The sequence below is a fragment of the Microcebus murinus genome, chromosome 19 (genome assembly GCF_040939455.1).
Source record: "Microcebus murinus isolate Inina chromosome 19, M.murinus_Inina_mat1.0, whole genome shotgun sequence".
Lineage (NCBI taxonomy): Eukaryota > Metazoa > Chordata > Mammalia > Primates > Cheirogaleidae > Microcebus > Microcebus murinus.
This window is the reverse complement of record NC_134122.1, coordinates 33975493-33996067: the sequence shown is the minus strand read 5'-3', so window position 1 is coordinate 33996067 and position 20575 is coordinate 33975493. Positions and strand designations below refer to the sequence as shown.

The 20575-nt window shown below is 37.6% G+C and overlaps 1 protein-coding gene across 2 annotated transcripts in view; it reads right to left on the bottom strand.

Annotated features, from left to right (window-relative positions):
- The window catches only part of AUTS2 (activator of transcription and developmental regulator AUTS2), a 1182161-nt gene that overhangs the window by 867481 nt on the left and 294105 nt on the right, over positions 1–20575 (bottom strand). For both annotated transcript variants that reach the window (XM_012764364.3, XM_012764362.3), the window contains exon 2: positions 12917–13129. In XM_012764364.3, the coding sequence (XP_012619818.2) occupies positions 12917–13129 (213 nt within the window). The remainder of the gene's footprint in view (positions 1–12916; positions 13130–20575) is intronic.

The following is a 20575-nucleotide window of genomic DNA, read 5'->3' as shown; positions in this document are numbered from 1 at the left end:
ATTAAAAAGTAGAGTGCCTCACAAATATTTACATGAAAAGAATGCTCAGTAAATTCTACCTCATTCCCACCAACTCTCTTCTCACTGCTTGTCTGGTGTCTTTTGGATTACCTCTGAAAAATGGAAGGCTGTGGTTTCCCTAGGTCAGCTTTTCCTGGCTGCACTAACTATCAATTCTACTACCCTGACAGGCCAGGACACTAGGAAGACAAACTACTGATACACTCCATGGGAGAAGAGCAGACATGGGATAAAGCAGACTCTTATCCACCCAAAGAGTAGAGATTTCCTGGAATAACATTTTGCCGGGTGTGCACGTGCTAATCAGTATCTTATTTTACATTTCATATCCCCAGATAGGGAAGACAAAGGTTATATGGTATAGCGTTTTCTTGGTAGCCAATTAAAATGCAATGTCACAAGAGTGTGGAATTAGCAATGTCATCAATTGGAAAAATAATTATTATTCAAACCTTCACTCATTCAACTTCAACTTTAATTACTGAGTACTTTCTTCTATGTGCCAGGCGATGTGCTACAAACACTGTGGTGGAGATAGTACCTTTCCTCAAGAGAGCTTATAGTCTAGCAGGAGGGGCAGACATGAGGGAGGATTCAGAAAAGAAAAATCTGTAATTATAAATTATGCTAAGTGTTAGGAAGTAAAAAAGGTGGGTACAAAAGAGCGAGGCTCAATGGCAGTCCCTGGGTCAAACAATATGGTCAGGAAAAGGCTCTCTGCAAAGATGACATTTCAGTTCAGGCCTAAAGGACTAGAAAGATCCTATCACACAAAAAGCAGCAGAGAGACCACTTCAGGTAGAGAGAGCAGCATATGTAAGGCACCCAAGGTGGGAAGGAACTTGGCATGTTGGAGAGAATGAAGGATAGTCAAGGGGCTGGAGCCAGTGAGCAAGGGCAGCATGAGATGAAGCCAAAGAAACAGGGCACAGGATAACCAAGCACCATAGATCAAAGTAGTCTGAATTTTCATTTGAATACACTAAGAAACCACTGAGAGGATTTGCATCTAGCAATAATATGACCAAATGTATATTTTTTAAAGACCACTCCAACTGAAGTGGAATGGCGATGCAACTGAAGGCAATGCAACTATTTCTAAGGGAAAAGATCACAAAAGCTTCAAGGAAGAAGTCGATCTGACCTAGTCACTGAAAGACAAATATGAGAAGAAGAACATTCTAAACAAAGAAAACAGCATAAGCACAGGCACAGTAGTATAGAGAATGCACAGAGCTCACCCAAATAGCGATAGTAGCTGCAGCTTGGTGTTTATGAAGAGCAGGGAGCAGGAAAGGTAACTGAAAAGATTATGTTGCAGCACAATTCGTTAGGGCCTCTAAACTAAGGATACTACACTAAGAGGCTTTGATCTTATTTTAGATGACTATGGAAGGGCACTGAAACTTTTTAACCAGAGAGTACAACAGCAATGAGCCAAACAATGCTACATTATGCTAAAAAATCTAGATAAAATAATCGGTATAATTGTTTAGTGAAAAAAACTAACATGGTCAAGGGAATAAGGAATCAGTAGGCAAAGGCATTTTGTGACTTTGAGAACAGATCTAAATGGTTTCCCATGCAATCCTGGCTGGGTTGTAAAGCAAGCAAGAGATACTGGATGGAAGAAAAGAGTGAGACTGCTATGGTTTGGAGACAGTTTGGTCCCCCATCAAGTATCATACTGAAATGTGATCCCCTGTGTTGGAGATGAGGCCTGGCAGGAGGTGTCTGGGTCATGGGAATAGATCCCTCATGAATGGCTTGGTGCTCCTGTTCTCAAAGTAATGAGTTCCGAAACTCTACTAGTTCCAGCAAAAGCTGGTTATTAAAAAGACCCTGGCACCTCCCTCCTCTCTCTTGCTTTCTCTCTTGCCATGTGATCTCTGCACACTGTCTCCTCCTTGTCTTCCACCATGAGTGGAAGCAGCCTGAAGCCCTCACCAAAAGCAGATGTAGGCACCATGCTTCTTGTGTAACCTGCAGAATCATAAGCCAAATAAACCTCTTTCCCTTATAAATTGCCCAGCCTCACATATTCCCTTATAACAACACAAATGGAGTAAGACAGTGATGAAAGAAAAGAGCTGAAGGCAGGCTCAAAAACAGAGAGGGAAGGAGAAAGACAAGCTGCGAAGTGTGAAAGGAGGCAGAGAATAGCAAGAATTATATGACATAGAAATGGTTTTTGAACTCCATGTCCTTCCCTTCCAAAACTAAAGGATCTCACACTATCTGGAGAGCCATGGGATAATTCACTTATAGTCCCTAAATGGTCCCAATATATTCACCTTCACACATGACCATACAATTGCACCCCTTTGACACCTTTCCATGTTCTCTCCACTGCCATATTCATCTGAGAAATATAGATTCAGAGTCTAAGTACAGAGAGGTAGGAGGAAGATGACCATAAATTATGCAAGTAGGATGCTAAAGTTTCTGGTAGTACGTGCCAGGCCTATTACCTACCTTTACATTTCACCTGAGAGGCAAGGGCTTTTGTCATCATCCTCATTATTCCTTTTAGAAATGTGATGATAATACTTTTTTAAAATCAAAATTCATTATTAATAATGTTTCTCATATAATATGATAATTTCAACTATTCAGTAGGTCATTTTGCACTTATCACCAGGGAAGAGCCTTTCTGGTCTCAGAAAAGTGTAAAAAACAAATGCTACCTATTGTTGACATACCTCAAGTAATTGTTTAATCCTAAGTATAGGTTTTGCTATGCAAACAAAAATTCTTCTGAGTTTCTATTCTGTCTGGCTTTACAAACAAAATATTTCCTTTTGAATTTGTGGAATCAAAACCAGAAATTCAATTATAGCATTTTATTAAACTTAAGTTTTCTTGGTAATGAAGAAAACAGTTGATGGCCTTTATCCCCCATTAGATATATGGGCAATATTTTCAGCTTTCCTTCACACCTGCCCCCCAGGACTGGACTGCCACCAAATACCACCAATTTTTGTAATTTGGAGGATTCATAAAACTTATAAACCTTATGATCTTAATATCATTGTCTACAGATGGAAGAGAAGAAGCAAACAGAACCTAAAAAAGAAAAAGAAAAATATAAAACTCCAAGTTAGCATACTTACAAACAGCTGCTATTTGAGGGAGCAGGTGGCTTAAGGAGAGAAGAATACAACACAATTATTCTAGTAGGTCCATTTTAGTAAACTCCTGGAAAAAGCAGCCATTTTGAAAAAAATCATTTTTAAAAATATAATGTCCATATCATTTGGCAGAAACATTTTTTTCTTGCCAATATATTTTGGAAGAGAACTCAATTAGTAAATGTATGTAACCAAGAATGAGCCTATTATTGATAAAATTAATTTCACACAAAGATGTGTTTTAAAAATTTTAAGATTTATCACAAGTTTTGCTAACAACATAGCACTTTTTTAAAAAATTCAGTTTATTTGAAAGCATGACCCTTATAGCACCTGTACTGGAGTCACCTAAGGAACTTGTTGCCACACTCTGCAGCCCACCCAAGAGAATGTAGCTCTGCAAATCAGATCATACCTGGGAATCTGTATTTTAACAAAAGTTCCAGAGTTATTCTGATACAGGTGGTCCAAAGACCACCCTCTGAGAAACATTATTCTGTATGTTCCCTACTCAGAAAATGCAGCCAATTGCTTCTCAATATAATGATAGTCAAATTCAGCCCCTCAGAACCATCACCGGCAATTAGTACCTGCCCAGCTTTATACTACATGATTTCAAGATGTATGACACAAACACTTCCTCAGCAAACATGAATGCAACTAGTGATTACAGCATGACCTGCTACATCAGCATCACTGCAGGCAAATACATGGGAGAAGTAGTAGCTTCTGCAGAGTGCTGATCAATCAATGCATGTGAAGTGTTTCAGTAGGCCAGCTCTGTTGTAGCTCATCAGGCCTCCTGAAAGACATCAGGTGGACCCTGACAGGACTTGCCTGCAATTGTGAACTATTTTCATTTGTTTCTGTGTGTGTGTTTGTGTGCACTAGAGTGAGGATGCAAACCCCTAACTGTGAAAAGCTCCAGAGCTCCTGCAAGAACGTTGTCATATCTGCTTGGTATAGTATCATCAACACTTGTATTAATATGCAATGCTCCGAACTCAGCAGGTCTAATGACTAATGACTAAGGTTTATGTATAACAAGGGTTATGTCATCAAGGTCCCCTCATCCCAAGCCTCAGAGACTCTCTAAGAGCTAAGAGTGGTCATAGGCAAACAAAGCATATAATTCAGCATGGTTTTGTCCCAGATAACATTCACTGAAGGGTTCAAAGAAAAGCTAAAAGGAATGCAATAATACTGTATCTACATTCACATTTAATTAAAAAGAGAGCTAATAGCACTTCTAAGAGGGAGGTTATTCCTTGTTCAGCACAAGATTTCTCTGTGCAAAGCTATTTTGAGAATGGGCAATAAAACAATTCAACATATAAACATACAAAAGCTACCATTTCAGTAATGCTATTGACGCTTCCGCTAACAATTCTGAAGATGACATACAAGTCACAATCCTGCAGCTGGGGGCAGTCATAAGAGAATCAAGATCATCATCCACTGTCAAAGTCCAATCAAATCCACCATTTCCTTCTTCTCTCACTGTGCCTGGAGGCCCCAACTGCCTTCAAAAGAATTATAACATATAAAAAGGTTTATAAGAAGAAAACTTCTATGCAAGAACTTGAATATGACACATTTGGCACTCTATAGCCACAGATTCTATATCCATAGATTCAACTATGTGGATAAAAAATGTCATTAGGTCTATGGCCTATGATGGTTACTTATGTACTGAACATGTACAGACTCTTTTTCCTTGTAATTATCATCTAGACAATATAATAACTAATTGTATAGCATTTACATTGTATTAGTTATTGTAAGTAATCGAGAGATGATTTAAAATATATGAGAGAATGTGTTGGTTATACACAAATACTATGCCATTGTTTGCAAGGAATTTGAGCATCCATAGATTTTAGTATCTATGGGGGGTCATGGAACCAATCCCCCTCAGATACCAAAGGACAACTGTATTCCAAAGTCCAAGAGATCAAATAACCATTTTCTCCTGCATAGTAACCATATGAATAGCTAAATGAAGAAAGAAGGACGATGTCCTACAATAAACTCAAAAAGAATACTACAAGATGTTACAGATTTAAAATAAGAACCATACACAGTTACACACATTTAAAGAGAAGCACACAAAGGTGAGCCCTGGGCAGACAGCTTGGATAACCAAGCATTCCCCTAGGTTGGTTTCTAGCCCAGTAAGTATACGTTTGACTCTTTGGACAAGGTGTGACATTCAGCTCTGCCTGTGTGCGCACATATCTGAATCTTCAAATGCATCTTTGGCCTTACCTCCTTAGAAAATGAATTACAAATTGGGCATCAAGGCATCCAATAGTGCTCAAGTAACATTTACCACATAGAGTTGCCTGTGCCTGCCTGTCTTAAAGCCCACCCACAATTTCATTTTCAATTAGCAGCTCCTCGAAAGGCAGTAATGAAAGCAGTTGCTAAAGAGCATTCAGATGTCACTGAAAGACTGCAAACCCAAACTGTAAATAGCACATTGTGAGTCTCCTGTCACCACCATCAACTCCCACGGGAATCACACAGCACGTGGCTATCACAACCATCTGCTCAGCTCCCCACCAATACCACTGCAAACCACAGAGCCACCCACCCCCTCCCACCTCCCACTCATTACCTGTCATGTACGGACTTGTGTAGAGATGGGATTTCTGTGAACAGAAATTAGAATGCAGAACACAAGGTGGCTTATTTCATGCTTTGTAGCTGAGTTCTGACCACATGCAGATAACAGTGTATGTTCACAAAAGAGAAAAATGTAAAACCGAGAGAGAAAAATGTAAAACTAAGTTAACTCAAAAATGCACAGTTTTAAATAAAGAAAGAGAGTTCCGCCCTACCCTCATCCACTACCAAAAGTGCACTAGCTAGACCTTGTTAAGAGAAAGATATGTTCCCTTGCTCTTCAATCACTGGTACTGCAGGAATTCATGGGAGCTAGAGCTGAGAATCATTATCATCACTTTATCTTTCTTATTCCTCTAACAATACATAGGATTTAAATCGCCCTTAATAAAGTTCTGCACACACATACACATATAACAATTCCTACTTTGGGAAATATAAAAGGTCACTGCTTTATGGAACAATTACTACAGATATCATGGTCATCCATGCTGAGTTACTGCCCATTCTTTTAGTTGCAATTACTTTTCCCATTCAGGTTATTTTGTCTCTGTAGCTTTTATTTTATGAGGTGTTAGTTAATGTGCTATGATGGTTAATTTTAGGTGTCAACTTGACTAAAGAATACCTAGAAAATTGGTGAAGTATTATTTTGAGGTGTGTCTATGTTTTTGCAGAGGAGGATGGCATGTGAGTGTCAGTGAACTAAGTGGGAAAGATCTGCCCTCAACTTGGGCAGATACCTTCCAATAGGCTGGGGGCCTGAACAGAACAAAAACAGAAGAAAGACGAATTACCTCTCTTCTCTCTTTCTCTTTCTCTCTCTCTCCTGAAGCTGGGATAGATTTCCCCTGCCCTTGGACATCAGAACTCCAGGATCTCCAGCCTTTGTACTCCAGAACTTATCCCAGTGGCCCCCTGGGTTCTCAGGCCTTCCAACATAGTCTAAGCCATGCTACTGACATCCCAGGATCTCCAGCTTGCAGATGGCCTGTCAGGGAAATTTCTCAGCCTCCATAATCACATGAGCCAAGTCCCTGAATAAATCCCCTCTCATATACCTATATATATGTCCTATTTGGTTCTTTCTCTCTGGAGAATCCTCACTAATATATGTGCTATGTGTCATTTTTTAGTCAATTTTTACTATAAGTTTATTAAGAATTACAAATGTCACTTGGTATAAAATTATTCACTACAACTCTCCAAAGATCTATCTTACTGAAGTCAAGTTATGTTATTCTCACTCTTGCCAACACTGAGGGCTCACAGAATATATCCAAGACAACAATGTACAAGATCATTAGATATAAAACCAAAAATTCTAAAATACAAAAAAATACTGTTGCTGCTTACAAATTCCCAAGATAAAGCAAAAACAAAAGCAAAACACCCTTCATATAACTCATTATTATATTAGTGCCAGGTTTACCAATCCCAATTGCAAACCAATACCTTCAATATATTACACAACTAATTCCAGATCAGAGACAAACCTGGATTGGGGTTCTTTGATAACCACATGTTAAAAACTAGCATGATATTCTTATTCAAGTCAGTCAAGATTCCAAGAGAGATTACAAACAAACCTTTTATTCCTCCCAATCTTTTCTTATATTTTTTTCTTATTTCTATAGTTTCGGCCAGGGGAGAAATATAGTATGCAACTTAAATTCATAAAAAGGAAAAAATAAATAATTTTAGTTGCCAACTTTAGCTTGTAATCTCCATATGACTACACAATTTTTCAAAAGCAAATAAAACCACAATTAATATGTTGAACTTGAAATTTAGAAGTATGAGGTAAAAGTGGTTTAACTAAGGCTCACATTTCTTAATACTAGCTCAAGGCACCTTCAGACATCTAACCATTAATAACAAATGTGTTTATGAAAGAGCACTAGCAAAGGTCGTAAGTCTTTTCATTATGAAAGTACAATCCCAAATTACATTAGTGCTTCAAATGCTCTGATTTCCAGAAACCTGTAGGCTCTAGATAAAGCTGGATATATACTTGTGTGATTTTGCCCTACATTTCTACCCCAAACTAATTAGCAGGTCTACAGAAATGTAACTTGAACTGGATCTGTTTAATCAAAGTTTTATAAATCCTCCTTTGCAAGTTAATTTCTTCTAGTAACAAATGTCACAAAAAGCTTCTCAGACAATATGATTAAATCTCACTAAAAGAAAGCACCAGCCCCTGGTAGCAAATGTTCTCAACAGGAAAAAGCATAGGCTGGAATATACTGCTCCATCCGGCTAGGTGGAAACACAGCTGGTGGCTTAGTCACCTGGGCCCTTCTATACCACTACAATCACTTCAAATAAGGCCAACATACAATGTCAACACACAAAGCAGATGCAACCGCCATACACAGTTCTAGTAATAACTCTGATTTTAAATTCTTGGTACTGGGATCAATCTCTCTTTTCCCAGAAATCAGTAGACATTTTTGGTATCTATATTTTATAATGTCAACTATAAATCTCCTACCACACTTTCAAGAGACAGTAGCAAATTTCCATTCCCTATAAGAAATACCTACCCAGATCAACTTGAATACAGATGATTAAACCATATAGAGAGCATTCCTACTTAAGCCATCTTCACCAGCAAGGTTAGAGTCTATTGGCTACGGTAGATTCTAACCAAATTTCTTTATTTTCCTCTCAAATGGTGTTCTCCTATGACCAGAAGCAATCTCAATAGGTTGCCTCTTTCTCTGAGAAATTCTGCCATTAGATAAATGGCTACTAGGTGCCTAAAACTCAGTTAAAGAGGAAGATGCCAGGATTTACTGTGATGATCCAACACAATATCTGTCAGAAGAGTTCTTATAACCTAAAAATGCCTTCTAGCTCACTTAAGCCTATTTCCTCTGGCTCAGTTCATGCTAGAAAGAAAGGACAGACTAATGGACTAAACGGAGATTAAGAAAACCAGTCAGAGCCAAATCCAAGAGTTCTCTGAACTCTCATCAACTTTTCATTCTTGCTACTCTATTTTTAAAAGCCTTTTTGCTCTTTCTGTGTTTTAAACAACAAAGTACTAAATTTTTAAAGCATCCCCTATGGTCTAGAAGTTAGACATACTGAAATAAAACTAAACTCAATGCCCTAGGAAGGGTTAAGTTTTCCCAAAATGCTTCTCAGGAAGTGATAATTTGGCTAATAGGTTTGGCAAAATATGACTTCCTTGTGTTCCTCAGTGCTTTCACTGTGACTTAGTCTCTCAATTAGAGAATAAAGATCCTTACAGAGAGGACCTGTGCAACTTTTACAGAGATCTGTGCAACCTTGGTTTTAATATTCCTACACCTAAGTCTAAGTAGAGAATTAAAAAAATCTACCATGCCTTTAAAAAGCTAAAACTTTTTAATATAATGTCTTAAGTTCTCACATCATGAGCAAATAGTTCTGTATAGGACAAATATAAGCCTAGGTAGGTCAGAAGATATGCATTATTCTATATAACATATAACTTGCTCCTTTCTTCATCACTTTTTCAACCCCTTTGGGAATTAAGGAGAGTGTTCAAATATGCCATATCGAAACGTGCAACCATTTACCAAGACAGTTGCCAGCTCAGCATCTTCTAAGTCAGCTATGTATTTATACTTAAAAATATAATCCAACAAGTAAGTTAAGTGCCAGTTAAAATGCTTTCTTTTCACAGTATGGAAAAACATCACAAGAAGCAAGGTTTTATAATCAGGCAAAGTAAAGGAAAAATCAGTTTGGCTTTAGAACTATACAACTTTCTATTAAAAGTATATAATTGCACTCTCAGAGTAAAAAGATTAGTTGCCTTCGACAGATTCTTAGGAAAAAAAAAACCTATTATTTCCTCTCTACAAAGGAGTAAGATCTTCCCATAATTACAGGAAAGCTGTGCATTAAATTGTCTTCTCAGGAAGTACCATTTCCTAATAATATGCAAACCTAATTTACTCCAACCAAGTCAGAAATAAAGATTAAGTTCTCACCTCCTCCCTATTTCAGCTGTAGTTCTCAATTAGAGGTACTAAATGATAATCCATTAATTGAGAAATGCTCCTCAAGGCTCACTCACATGTCAAGGTCCCCTCCCAGATAAGATGGTCAGATTCAGTTTTCTTATCTGATAAGAGGCAAAGGTATGAGAAAAAGTAATTGTGATGTGCATAAGCATCTAGCAAGATAGGAAAGCAATCTCAATTATTCTTAGGAAAAGCTTTTGAACATCCACTGTGGCCATTAAACACTTGTGTATCATCTTTTACCAATGATCACACAACAGATGGCACTTGTCTGGGCTGACACACAATGGACCACGCCTCTCCCTCCCACTACAAATGCATCTTAGGCTCTGTGAAGACATTTAAAGGAGAGGCCTATCAGTTACAGACTGATAGACTCCAAAACAAAATTATCTTCAGACCTACAGACTCCTTCACAAACCTCTACAACACTATATTCTTCTGTGTTATTCATAAATTTAAAAAACATATACCTCAGACAGAGAAGCCTAAGAAATGTTCTAGTCTAAACCCCACATTTGTCTGGGGTTTCATAATAGCACTGTGATTCTAAGAATATTACAAATGAAAAAAGTATCATAACCTTACCTCAATTATCAACTTCTGCTTCCCACCTTACTAGAAACAGAACACTTGATTAGAATGTATATTTTGGCATCAACACTGAAGATAAAAAAACACCACTTTTTTTTAAAACCTTTACATAGGGCCAAAGATGATTCATTCTTTCCTTTTCCATGATTCATAAAGAGTCAAAATAATTGCTTTTCAAATATTTTGCCTAAAACAAAGATAGCTTTGATTTCAAATATCATCAGTATCAAAAGGTTGACCCCTAAGACTAAAAGCTAGTCAAATTTAAGATGCTAAGTCCTAGATTTCTTTCATGATCATATACTCCTTCACAGGAGGATGCTAAAACTCTTAGAGTAGAAAGAAGTATAAAGAAGAATTCTGAGAACAGAGAATAGAAAAGTCCAATCATGTCTAGGAGAAAGAGATTCAAGGATGAGGATCCACAGCTTAGTGTTGGCTCAGAATTAAATTGGTTTCTTGCCTGAAAGGGTAAGGAAGACTTCTCTTAACCTTGCCTGAAGGGAGGGCCTGGGGAAAAGGTGGGTGGTTACCTTGCAATCTCTTTCTACTGGGAATAATTACTTTTCTCACATATTTCACACAGAGAAGCATGAGTTAGGAGTCACAAATACCACAGAACCATCACCTTTTATAAAGCCTAGCCTTTCCTCCCTCTCCCCAACTCCCTGTCACACACAAAAAAATTTTTTATTCAAATATGGGTTTTCAAACTTTCTAGCTCTTTCTCTGTTGTCTGAACTTATTTATCCTGTTTCTTCTGTTTTCATAGGCCATTTTTATGATGACAGTCACTCTATATGACCAAACTACTCATGTACTTTCTAGAAATACTTGTAGACTACCTTCGTCCTCTGACTTGGACTTCGCTTTCTCTTCATGACCAATCCTTATCTCAAACAAAGGAAGCAGAATCAACGTACAGGGAAAACAGAAAGCTGTGGAGCCAGAGATACCTACGCCTAAATGCTGGCTCTGTCTCTCACTGCTAAGTGACCTCAGACAAGTCACTTCATCTCTATGAGCCCCAGTTTCCACATCTGGAAAGTAGCCATGGTATTACTTACAAGGCAGGTCATTGTGCAAGTTACAAGTTATACTACACAAACTTCCCCACTGAATCACCATAGCATGGTATACATTAGGTAAATATTAATAATTACTATTATAACTCAAATCTGGCATTTTAGGACACATGTGTACCTTCAGAAATACTGTGCTGGGTGTCAGATTTGGGGAATTACCCTGAAATCCATAGCTTCAGGTGTTTTGTCAGCCCATAGCCCCCTTTACTACCCATCAGGCAGAATTCTAATACCAAACTTCCCACTACATCTTACTGAGGCTTTTGATCCTTCCAATCTTTTAACTAAAAAAATCACCCAAAATAACATTCTTGATTCTTTATAAGAGTTGAATTCCTACCAGGCTGATCATTATCAAATAAGAAACTTCCTAAAAGTAAAAATTTCATTAAGTCCTAGGAAGGGACCAGGAATCTATATTTAGTAAGGCTCATGATATGACTTTAAAGGTCCAGGAGGTTTGGGAACAACTGTTTTGTATGATCCCAGATCATCCCCCTTTGCAGAAAAACATCTGCAAACTAGAAATTAGCTGTTCAGCGTCTAATTAGCAATATCTGCTTTGTAAACCACAATTCCTTCTCTACTTCCTTCAAGTTATAATCAATCTTACCCAATAGTGCTGCCAAAAACAAACAAAACACACCCAGGACACAGGTAACTCCACAGGCACTAAAGCTTTTGAATTTGTGCAGAAAATTTGCTATAAACAGCTTCATTTCTCATTATTAATCCAACTCATATGGGGATTTCCACAGGCAGAGAGCTTCCGAAATGCCAAGAGCTATATTTTCTTGTGGATCATTGAAATCTAATTATTAACAGGCCAGTAAGCAACACTACGAGACTTTCATACAACCAGCAAATCACAAAGATAGTCTTGAATTATGGGCTATAGAGAAAACTAAGGCACTGAAAGGCAAATTCATTTTTTTGCCACTACGCTCCCACATGCCACAATATTTGAGCTTCCCTGGAAAATACAAATCCCATGTAAGGCACTGTTCACCTACAGACAACCATTTTTAGCACTTCAGAACCATGAGATGCATAATATATGTGAACGAATCTGCCTGTTCCATTTGTCCTAATTATGAAGATCTCTCCCCTATAAGCCAGCCCATCTTGATAATTATTAAGACTTCAGTCTGCCCTGAAAACTAGTAACACCAGCATCAAGTTTTGTTGCACAGAGCACATATGACTAAAAGGATATCACGCTGAAGTTTCAAATCCTAGTAACACTGAGACTGGGTTTCATAACTGCGATTGGGTTTTATATTCTTTTAGAAGCCAAGTACACAGCCATGCAGGGTAGCCACTCCAGCATCCCACCAAGCAAATCTTGTCCACCTGTCAGGAAGAACTACAGAGGAGCAGGCACCTAAGAAAGGGATTTTGCAGCCATAGAAAAGAACAAACCAAGCTTCCTCACCTGTCTGAGTCCTTTCGGCATTTTCTTTCTCTTCCTGAGGTGCTGGCAGAGATTGCGGTCATTTTCTCGATCTGAGCTGTAGTGGTGTGGGTGGCTAAGTCTACTCTTCTTTGAATGAAAGGACAAGCCATTGGTAAGTGCTTCTCGTTTCTTCTTGGTCAAAGGGGTCTGGCGTTTCTCCACACGTTCCTGAGGCTTAAGTGCTACATCTTTCTATAGAAGAGAAGAGAAGGAAAAGGAAGTGGTGGTTATATAGGTATCTAGGGTCATATTTAAAATACAAGCTAACTAGGGTTACTAGAAAGGAGAAGGGGACAGGAAAGTGGGATGTGAGAATACCTAAAACTAAGAAACATGGCTCTCAATTTTTCTGAATCCCTAATGTCACCACAAACATATTCTTTCTATTCCTTTTGGACAAAAAACTCAACATAACACTAATATCTGTCATTAAAAGTGATTTTACTGCTGCCTGGAATAGTGGCTTTCTGTTTGATTCAGTGCTGGGTCCAACATACAATGACATTCAACAAGGAAGCGCAATATACTCATTTCCCAAGTTGGTGCATCAAAAAAAGAGTGCTATGTTTCAAAAAAAGAGTGCTAAGTGCATGCTAGATTCAAAAAGAAATGGCACAAAACTGAACATATCAGGGCCACATGGATGTGAGCCAACAAGAAAGAAACTTTCAATTAATATGATTAAAATATTTGCTTAGTGCATTATATTTTTACCACATGTTGTTATGAGCATCCTTAATTTCCATCTTTGCAAAATTTAACAACAATATTATTACCAAAATCAATAGAAACTTTTCACGTATTCCTATGTGTGGTTGAGAATGAGGGAAGTGGTAGCAAAGGGGTAATCAGCCAACATCACTGAATGGAGAGAGCTGCATCTATAGAAACTATAGGTAAGCATTTCAGGCCATGTGACCTGGTAGAGTTCCACGCCTGAAGGCAGTTCAGGAAACAGCAAGATACTAAAAGAACCGGGTTTTTAAATGTCAAGACACTGACATTATTCATTACAAGATTTGGAGTAAGTCACTGCAACTCTGAGCTCATTTGCAAAATGAGCTCACAGATCATTAAATGACCTGATATATACAGATGTCCTTTGACCCTAAGAAATGTTGTACACACTAAGCACTAAAATGAAAATGATCTGGCATTCAATTATCTATAAATGAGTGGATATGATCCTCTGTACACAAAAAATGCTCCTTCATGGAGCGTCACTCCCACCTCCAGTTTCTCAGTTTCTGTGGTTCTAAATGCACATTTAAAAATAAAAATTTCCTTTTACCCATTTCTCTTTCTCAAAATACCACTCTCTTTCTACATTCAATATTCTCAAGGTGGTTATCTATTCTGCTCCTTCCCAATATCCCAGAACACCACACTTGATATACATGGGCCTCTCTTGATGTCTTCCCCCAAATAAGCCAAGCCCATTAATTTGAGATTTTTGGCCTTGCTGTGGTCTGAATGCTTGTGTCTCCCCCAGATTTATATGTTGAACTCCTAATCCCCAAGGTGATGATATTTGCAGGTGGGGCCTTTGGGAGGTGACTAGGTCATAAGTATGGAGGCCTCATGACAGAGTTAAGGCCTTTATAAAGAGCTTAAGGAAGCTTGTTTGCCCCTCTACCATGTGAGAACACAGCTAGAAGATGCCATCTTGGAGGAATGGGCCCTCACCAGATGCCACATCTATTGGCACTTTGATCTTGGACTTCCCAGCCTCCAGAACTGTGAAAATAAACATTTCTTGTTTATAAGCTACCCTAATTTAAGTTATTTTGTTATAGCAGCCTGAACAAACTAAGATATGCCTTTATACTGTTTTGCCTTGGCCTCGAAAGCCCTCCCTTAGATGTTCCTTGTTTTTCTAGTTTAAGAACTTTCAACAGTGCTGCCCACTAAGAAGACCCTTCTTGTAACGTAAAGCACTCTGTTCTCAGGCCTTCACTCCTTCAACAAATATTTTTTGTACACCCAGTATATGACAAGTACAATCTTACCACAGACCTGTATAGGTACTGGGAAGGTAATGGTGTAAGAAAAAATCCCCATCCTTACAAAACCCAGAACTTATGGGACAAATGTTAATCAAATCACACAAATATATAATTGTAAACTGAATTAACTGCTCTAAAGGAAGGTAAAGGGTACTAAAACTGGGGGAAATTATCTAGTCCAGAGGAGAGGGGTGGAGCTGAGGAAATGACTGCCATTTGACCTAGATCCGAGCAAAGAAAACAGCTTGTGCAAAGGCCTTCAGGCAGCTAGTAGCATAAACTCTTGAAAGAATGTGAAACAGGGCAGGGACTAAGTAGTTCATCTCAGTAACCCCAGTGCTTCACATAAGTACTTCATATAAGCCAGGCAAATAGTGGGTAGTCAATATACAGATTACTAAATACATAAATAAATGAGACAACTAGACAAAACATCCAAACCTATGAAGGACAATGTGATTTAAAAATATCCTAAGCTGCCTCTACTACATAGTGTAGCAAGCTAGAAAAGCTGACAGAAGCAGGAAACAGGAAATCTAGTGGGCTCTGTTGGTAAAGAAGAAGGAGGATCATGGCAAACAGCAAGAAGCCCCAGAAAAGTGGAAAGGCCTTATCCTTAGAGCAAGAAGATATCAAAGATAAGTCTTATAAGGCAAATGAATAGCTTCTGGTCTAACTTTTAGTTTCTACCACTACAGATTACCCTTTGCCATCTCCTGAGGTAATGAGGCTATGGTAAGAAGTGTTTTAGGGGACAAGCTGAGATCAAAGAAAGTTCACATGGCCATTGATTCCACAATCCCAGACCTTGCACATTATGCCTAATACATGGTAAATGTTCAATAAATGTATGCTGAATTCCTTTGTCCAGTGTCCACTACTTTAGTCAGCTATGTTAACAGCTATGTCACATCTGTTCAACTCAAAAATGTTCTGTGTTCACTCTCACATTTAACCAAAATAGTCAGCTATCATGAAAAGATATTCAGGAATAATGCCAATGCTAGCAGAAGGAGTCAGGTGAGTTCCATGTTGGGTTGCATCTATATAATGTGATTATATTGTACCACTTTTAAGGGTAATATAAAAACTCCCCACAGGGTAAAAAACTCCTTTTCTTGTCAGACAACCCACCTACTGTCCTGGATCATATGCATGTAGAGTATCATATTAATAAACAAATGATATTTAGTAATATATCAACTATGCTTTTAAAAAAATTATGCCATTCTCTTTGGAGACCAAGTCTTTCATACTGAAGGTGCTTCCAAAGTATATTGAAAATTATGTGTAATTCCATACAAATGTGAATTAATATTTATGAGAGTATGTTATAATTTTTTCCAAATCCATTTTATTTTCATGTAGCATATTAATCAAGGCATTCTCACTGCACTGCTGAATAGCTACAGAGCAAATGGATCCCATGCCGTGACATTAGCTTCTAAGAGACCAGCTGAAGTCTTAGCAGCATTAGTACAATCAACTTAGCTCCAATGAATACTGAGATTTTCCACTCTACGGGAGGGTGGAAAAGAGGGAGGATCAGAGTGTGTCTAGAGGTGGTGGTTTAAGAGGCAAAAGGAAATGAACAGTCTATAAAATGTTTTTATTATATAATAATGCATTCATATTTTCAAAAATTCACTTATATTTTCAAAGACTAAAGATTATCTTTATTTTTTCTAAGATACATCTTTATTTATAAATTACTATAAGACCTTTTGGTACAAATTCAGAATAAACCAGGCCACTGTTTGTTCATTCCCTCTGTAAACATTTATTGACTGCTTACTATATATAAAATAAAATAAAATAATCATTTAACTTTTCATTTACTTTCCTGGGGTGGAAATTGAAAAAACCTGTCCACTATAAGCAATAAGAATCAAAGACAAATAGACTGATTATATACTAATTATCTTATCAATATTCAGACGAGTTGTATACATTACATATATGTGTATGTATGTGTACATATATCCACCAATTCACCACCACCAACCAACCAGTGGCAACTAATTTAAGAACTTCTGAAGCCAGTTGCAGTGGCTCATATCTGTAATCCCAGCAAATAGGGAAGCCGAGGCCAGAGGATTGCTCAAAGCAAGAAGTTTGAGACTAGCCTAGGCAACATAGTGAGACACTTGTCTCTACAAATTTTTTTTAAAAAATTAGCCAGGCCTGGTGGCACAAACCTATAGCCCCAGCTATTCAGTAGGCTGAGGAAAGAAGATTGCTTGAGCGCAAGAGTTTGGGGTTATAGTGAGCTATGATCGCACTACTACACTCCAGCCTCACTGACAAAGCAAGGCTCTATCTCTTAAAAAAAATAAATAATAATTTCCTTAAAGAAACTTGGGCAATCTCTATAGTATTGCTATAATACATGGAGGAAAACCGTCTGGTTTATAAAACAACTTGTTGGGATCAATGAACAGCAATTTTCAAAAGCTGCTGAATCTACCATGATATAGGCTAGTGGTTCCAAAGAGAAACTGTCCATCAGAACTACTGGCACTGTTTTTTGAAAATAAGATGACTGTGCTCCATACGTTGCAGGGGAAACATTTAGCACATGAATGAAGGGTGGCAGAATATTCCACCCCAAAATATGCCACTTTGCTATAGGGCTATTTTAAGCTAAAGGCACTTGAAAAACAGCAGATACAAAAGGGACACTCTGCCCTTCCAGTACCAGGAGAAAAGAAAAATTATCACCAGAGAGATCCAGAGAAGGGAGAAAATTCCTATGTGGAAGATGTCCTCCTTGTAGTAGGAGAGAAGAAGCTTTCTTGTTACCAGAGATTGGGGGGTGGGGGGACATCCAAGCTGAGAAAAATCTGTATAAACAGATCTTTTTAAAATAACACTTATCTTCCTTTAGCCTCCCCAAACATTTTTGGTTACTTTTCCACAACTGCCATTCTGTTGAACCTACTAAATATGCATTTACATACTGCTACTTCTTTGGATCTTCATTTTCGTGCAAGGGCTCCTATCTACGTGTAAAAATCTGTAAGCTTCTCTTTTGTTAATCTATCTTATGTCAACTGAGTTCTCAGGCCCAGCCAGAGACCCTAACAGGGTAGAGATAAAAATCTGCCTCTCCTACACAAGCACTGGGAGAGAAGGGGTAGGGGAGAGCAGAAGGATAAGGAAGAGATCAGGAAAAAATGCTTTAAAGCAGTTATTTGAAAGTTATAGAAGTAGCAGGAAAGAAAGCAAGAAAGCCAGCCAGCCACCAACAGAAGGCTGGCTGTGAGGTAAAAAGATTTAGACATACTGGCTGGCAAAAGAGGTGATGAGTGTATAAGCCATGCACAACAGATGGGAACAGGTTTCAAGAATAGTTGAAATTATGTGATTTTTAGGTCACTGGTGATGGAGGGCAGGGTCACAGAAGCACATACGCTGAGAAGCTCAGAGACTGACTAACAAAAGCAATTTCCTTCAACATCCAGTCTTCTACAAAATAGGTGATCTTGGCTCTTGACTTTCCCTTCTCCCAAATTACAATCTTCCATCAAAGGCTTTCTCTGCCACTACTGAATTTCAAAATGAGATGGTTCAGTGTTGTGTAAACTAGGAGAGAGCAACAAATTGCAGAGGAAACACTGTGCAGGCTGCAGGGCTCCATTTGCTGATTACAGATGAAGCCAGAGACAATAGAAAATGAGGGCACAACTTGCCTGCCTTGTATGAAATGGGTTTTAGAAAATCTCCATCTGGTCTATGGCCATACCACCCTGAACGTGCCTGATCTCATCTGATCTCAGAAGCTAAGGAGGGTCAGGCCTGGTTAGTATTTGAATGAGAAAAAGTCTCCATCCTATTTTTCCAAGCAAACTAATCTCAGAGAAGCCCATCACTTATATAGCATTTGTGGTATAAGTGTCTGCATGTGCCCATGTGTGTGTATATGTGTAAGAGAGGTATGCAATTTAAACAGTATTTTTTCTGTTAATTACTTAATCTTAGGGACTTACAAAGAAAATACCAAAGAACATACCAAAGAAGCCAGAAGAAAAAGAAAAAGTGCTTCGCTTGTCTCCATCAATTGAGAGAATATGCCGTCATTTTAGTCTGTCAAGTCCTTTGTTGATATATTGTATACCATTTGGAATTGTTTTTGAATGGTTTTATAATATAAACATTGATTCCATCAATGCATCTGTCAAAAGAAGTGAGTCTACAGTGATAAGAACTGAAAAATTACAAATGAAAACATAACTCTTTTAAAATTTAACTCTATATAGATATGTCCACAATGGTTCCCCACTTTGGACTTCTGGGCAAATGGACTTTTGAACAGACTATGCCTAATCTGTTTAATAAATAGAGGAGACTATGCCAAGGTATCCAGCATGGCACTCAAAATTCAATCCTTAATGTTCACATCTTCTAAAAACAAAAATGGCAATAGCTATTATGTGCCATATACTTTACCATCTATCGAAAATATTTAAGTAAGGATTCCTAAATGCAGGCTGCTTAATCAGGACAACAGGCAAATCAATGAAATTTTACAGTAAAGTGGATTAGATTAGGAGCAAGTATGGTGCTCTGTAGTGCCATCTCTTACACTGCATTAAAACTGCATCCCTGTATTGCATAGAGATAGAAAAACAGATCAGTGGAACAGAATAGAAAAGAGACCTTCACATATATGAACAACTAATTTTCAGCAAAAGAAGTTCTGTGGAGAAATAACAGTCTTTTTCACAAATGCTGATGGAAAAAGTAACTGTGCAAAACAAATTACTTTTTATCCATACTTCAATCTAAATAAAAGAATTAACTTCAAATGTATAATAATCCTAAATATAAAACTTAAAACCACACAACTTCCGGAAGAAAGCATAGGAAAAAACTCTTGTAACATTGGGTCAAAGATTTCTTGGATTTGATACCAAAAGCACAATCTATAAAAGAATAAACTGATAAATTACATTTCATCAAGAATTAAAACTTTCACTCTTCAAAATATACTGCTAAGAAAATGAAGAGGAAGCCACATAATGGAAATAATACTTGCAAAATGTATATATGATAAAAGTTTTGTATACAAAATATATAAAAATTCTTAAACCTAAATAAAAACAAAACAACACAATTTTTTAATAGGCAATAGGTTTGAACAGACACTTCACTAAATAAGACAGCTGGATGGCAAATAAACACATGAAAAGATGCTTATCAGTAGTCACTAAATATAACTTAAAACCACAATGAGGAACACTACATACATACATATTAAAATGGCCAAAATGTAAAAGAATCACCATAGCAAAGGTGGGCAAGGATATGAAGGAATTCTCACACATTCTGGTGTGAATGTAAAATGGTACAATAACTTTGGAAAACAGTTTGGTGGTTTCTTTAAAAGTTCAGAGTATACCTACCATATGACCTAACCATTCTACTACTAGGTATTTCCCCAAGATAAATAGAAGCACAAGTCTATATAAAAGCTTGCACATGAATGTCAGATTTGTAATAAGCCTAATACTGGAAACAACACAAATGTACACCAATAGATGACTGGATAAACAAATTGTAGTATAACCATTCAATGGAATACTACTCAGCAATAAAAAGAAATAATTTACTGATACACGCTACAACAAGA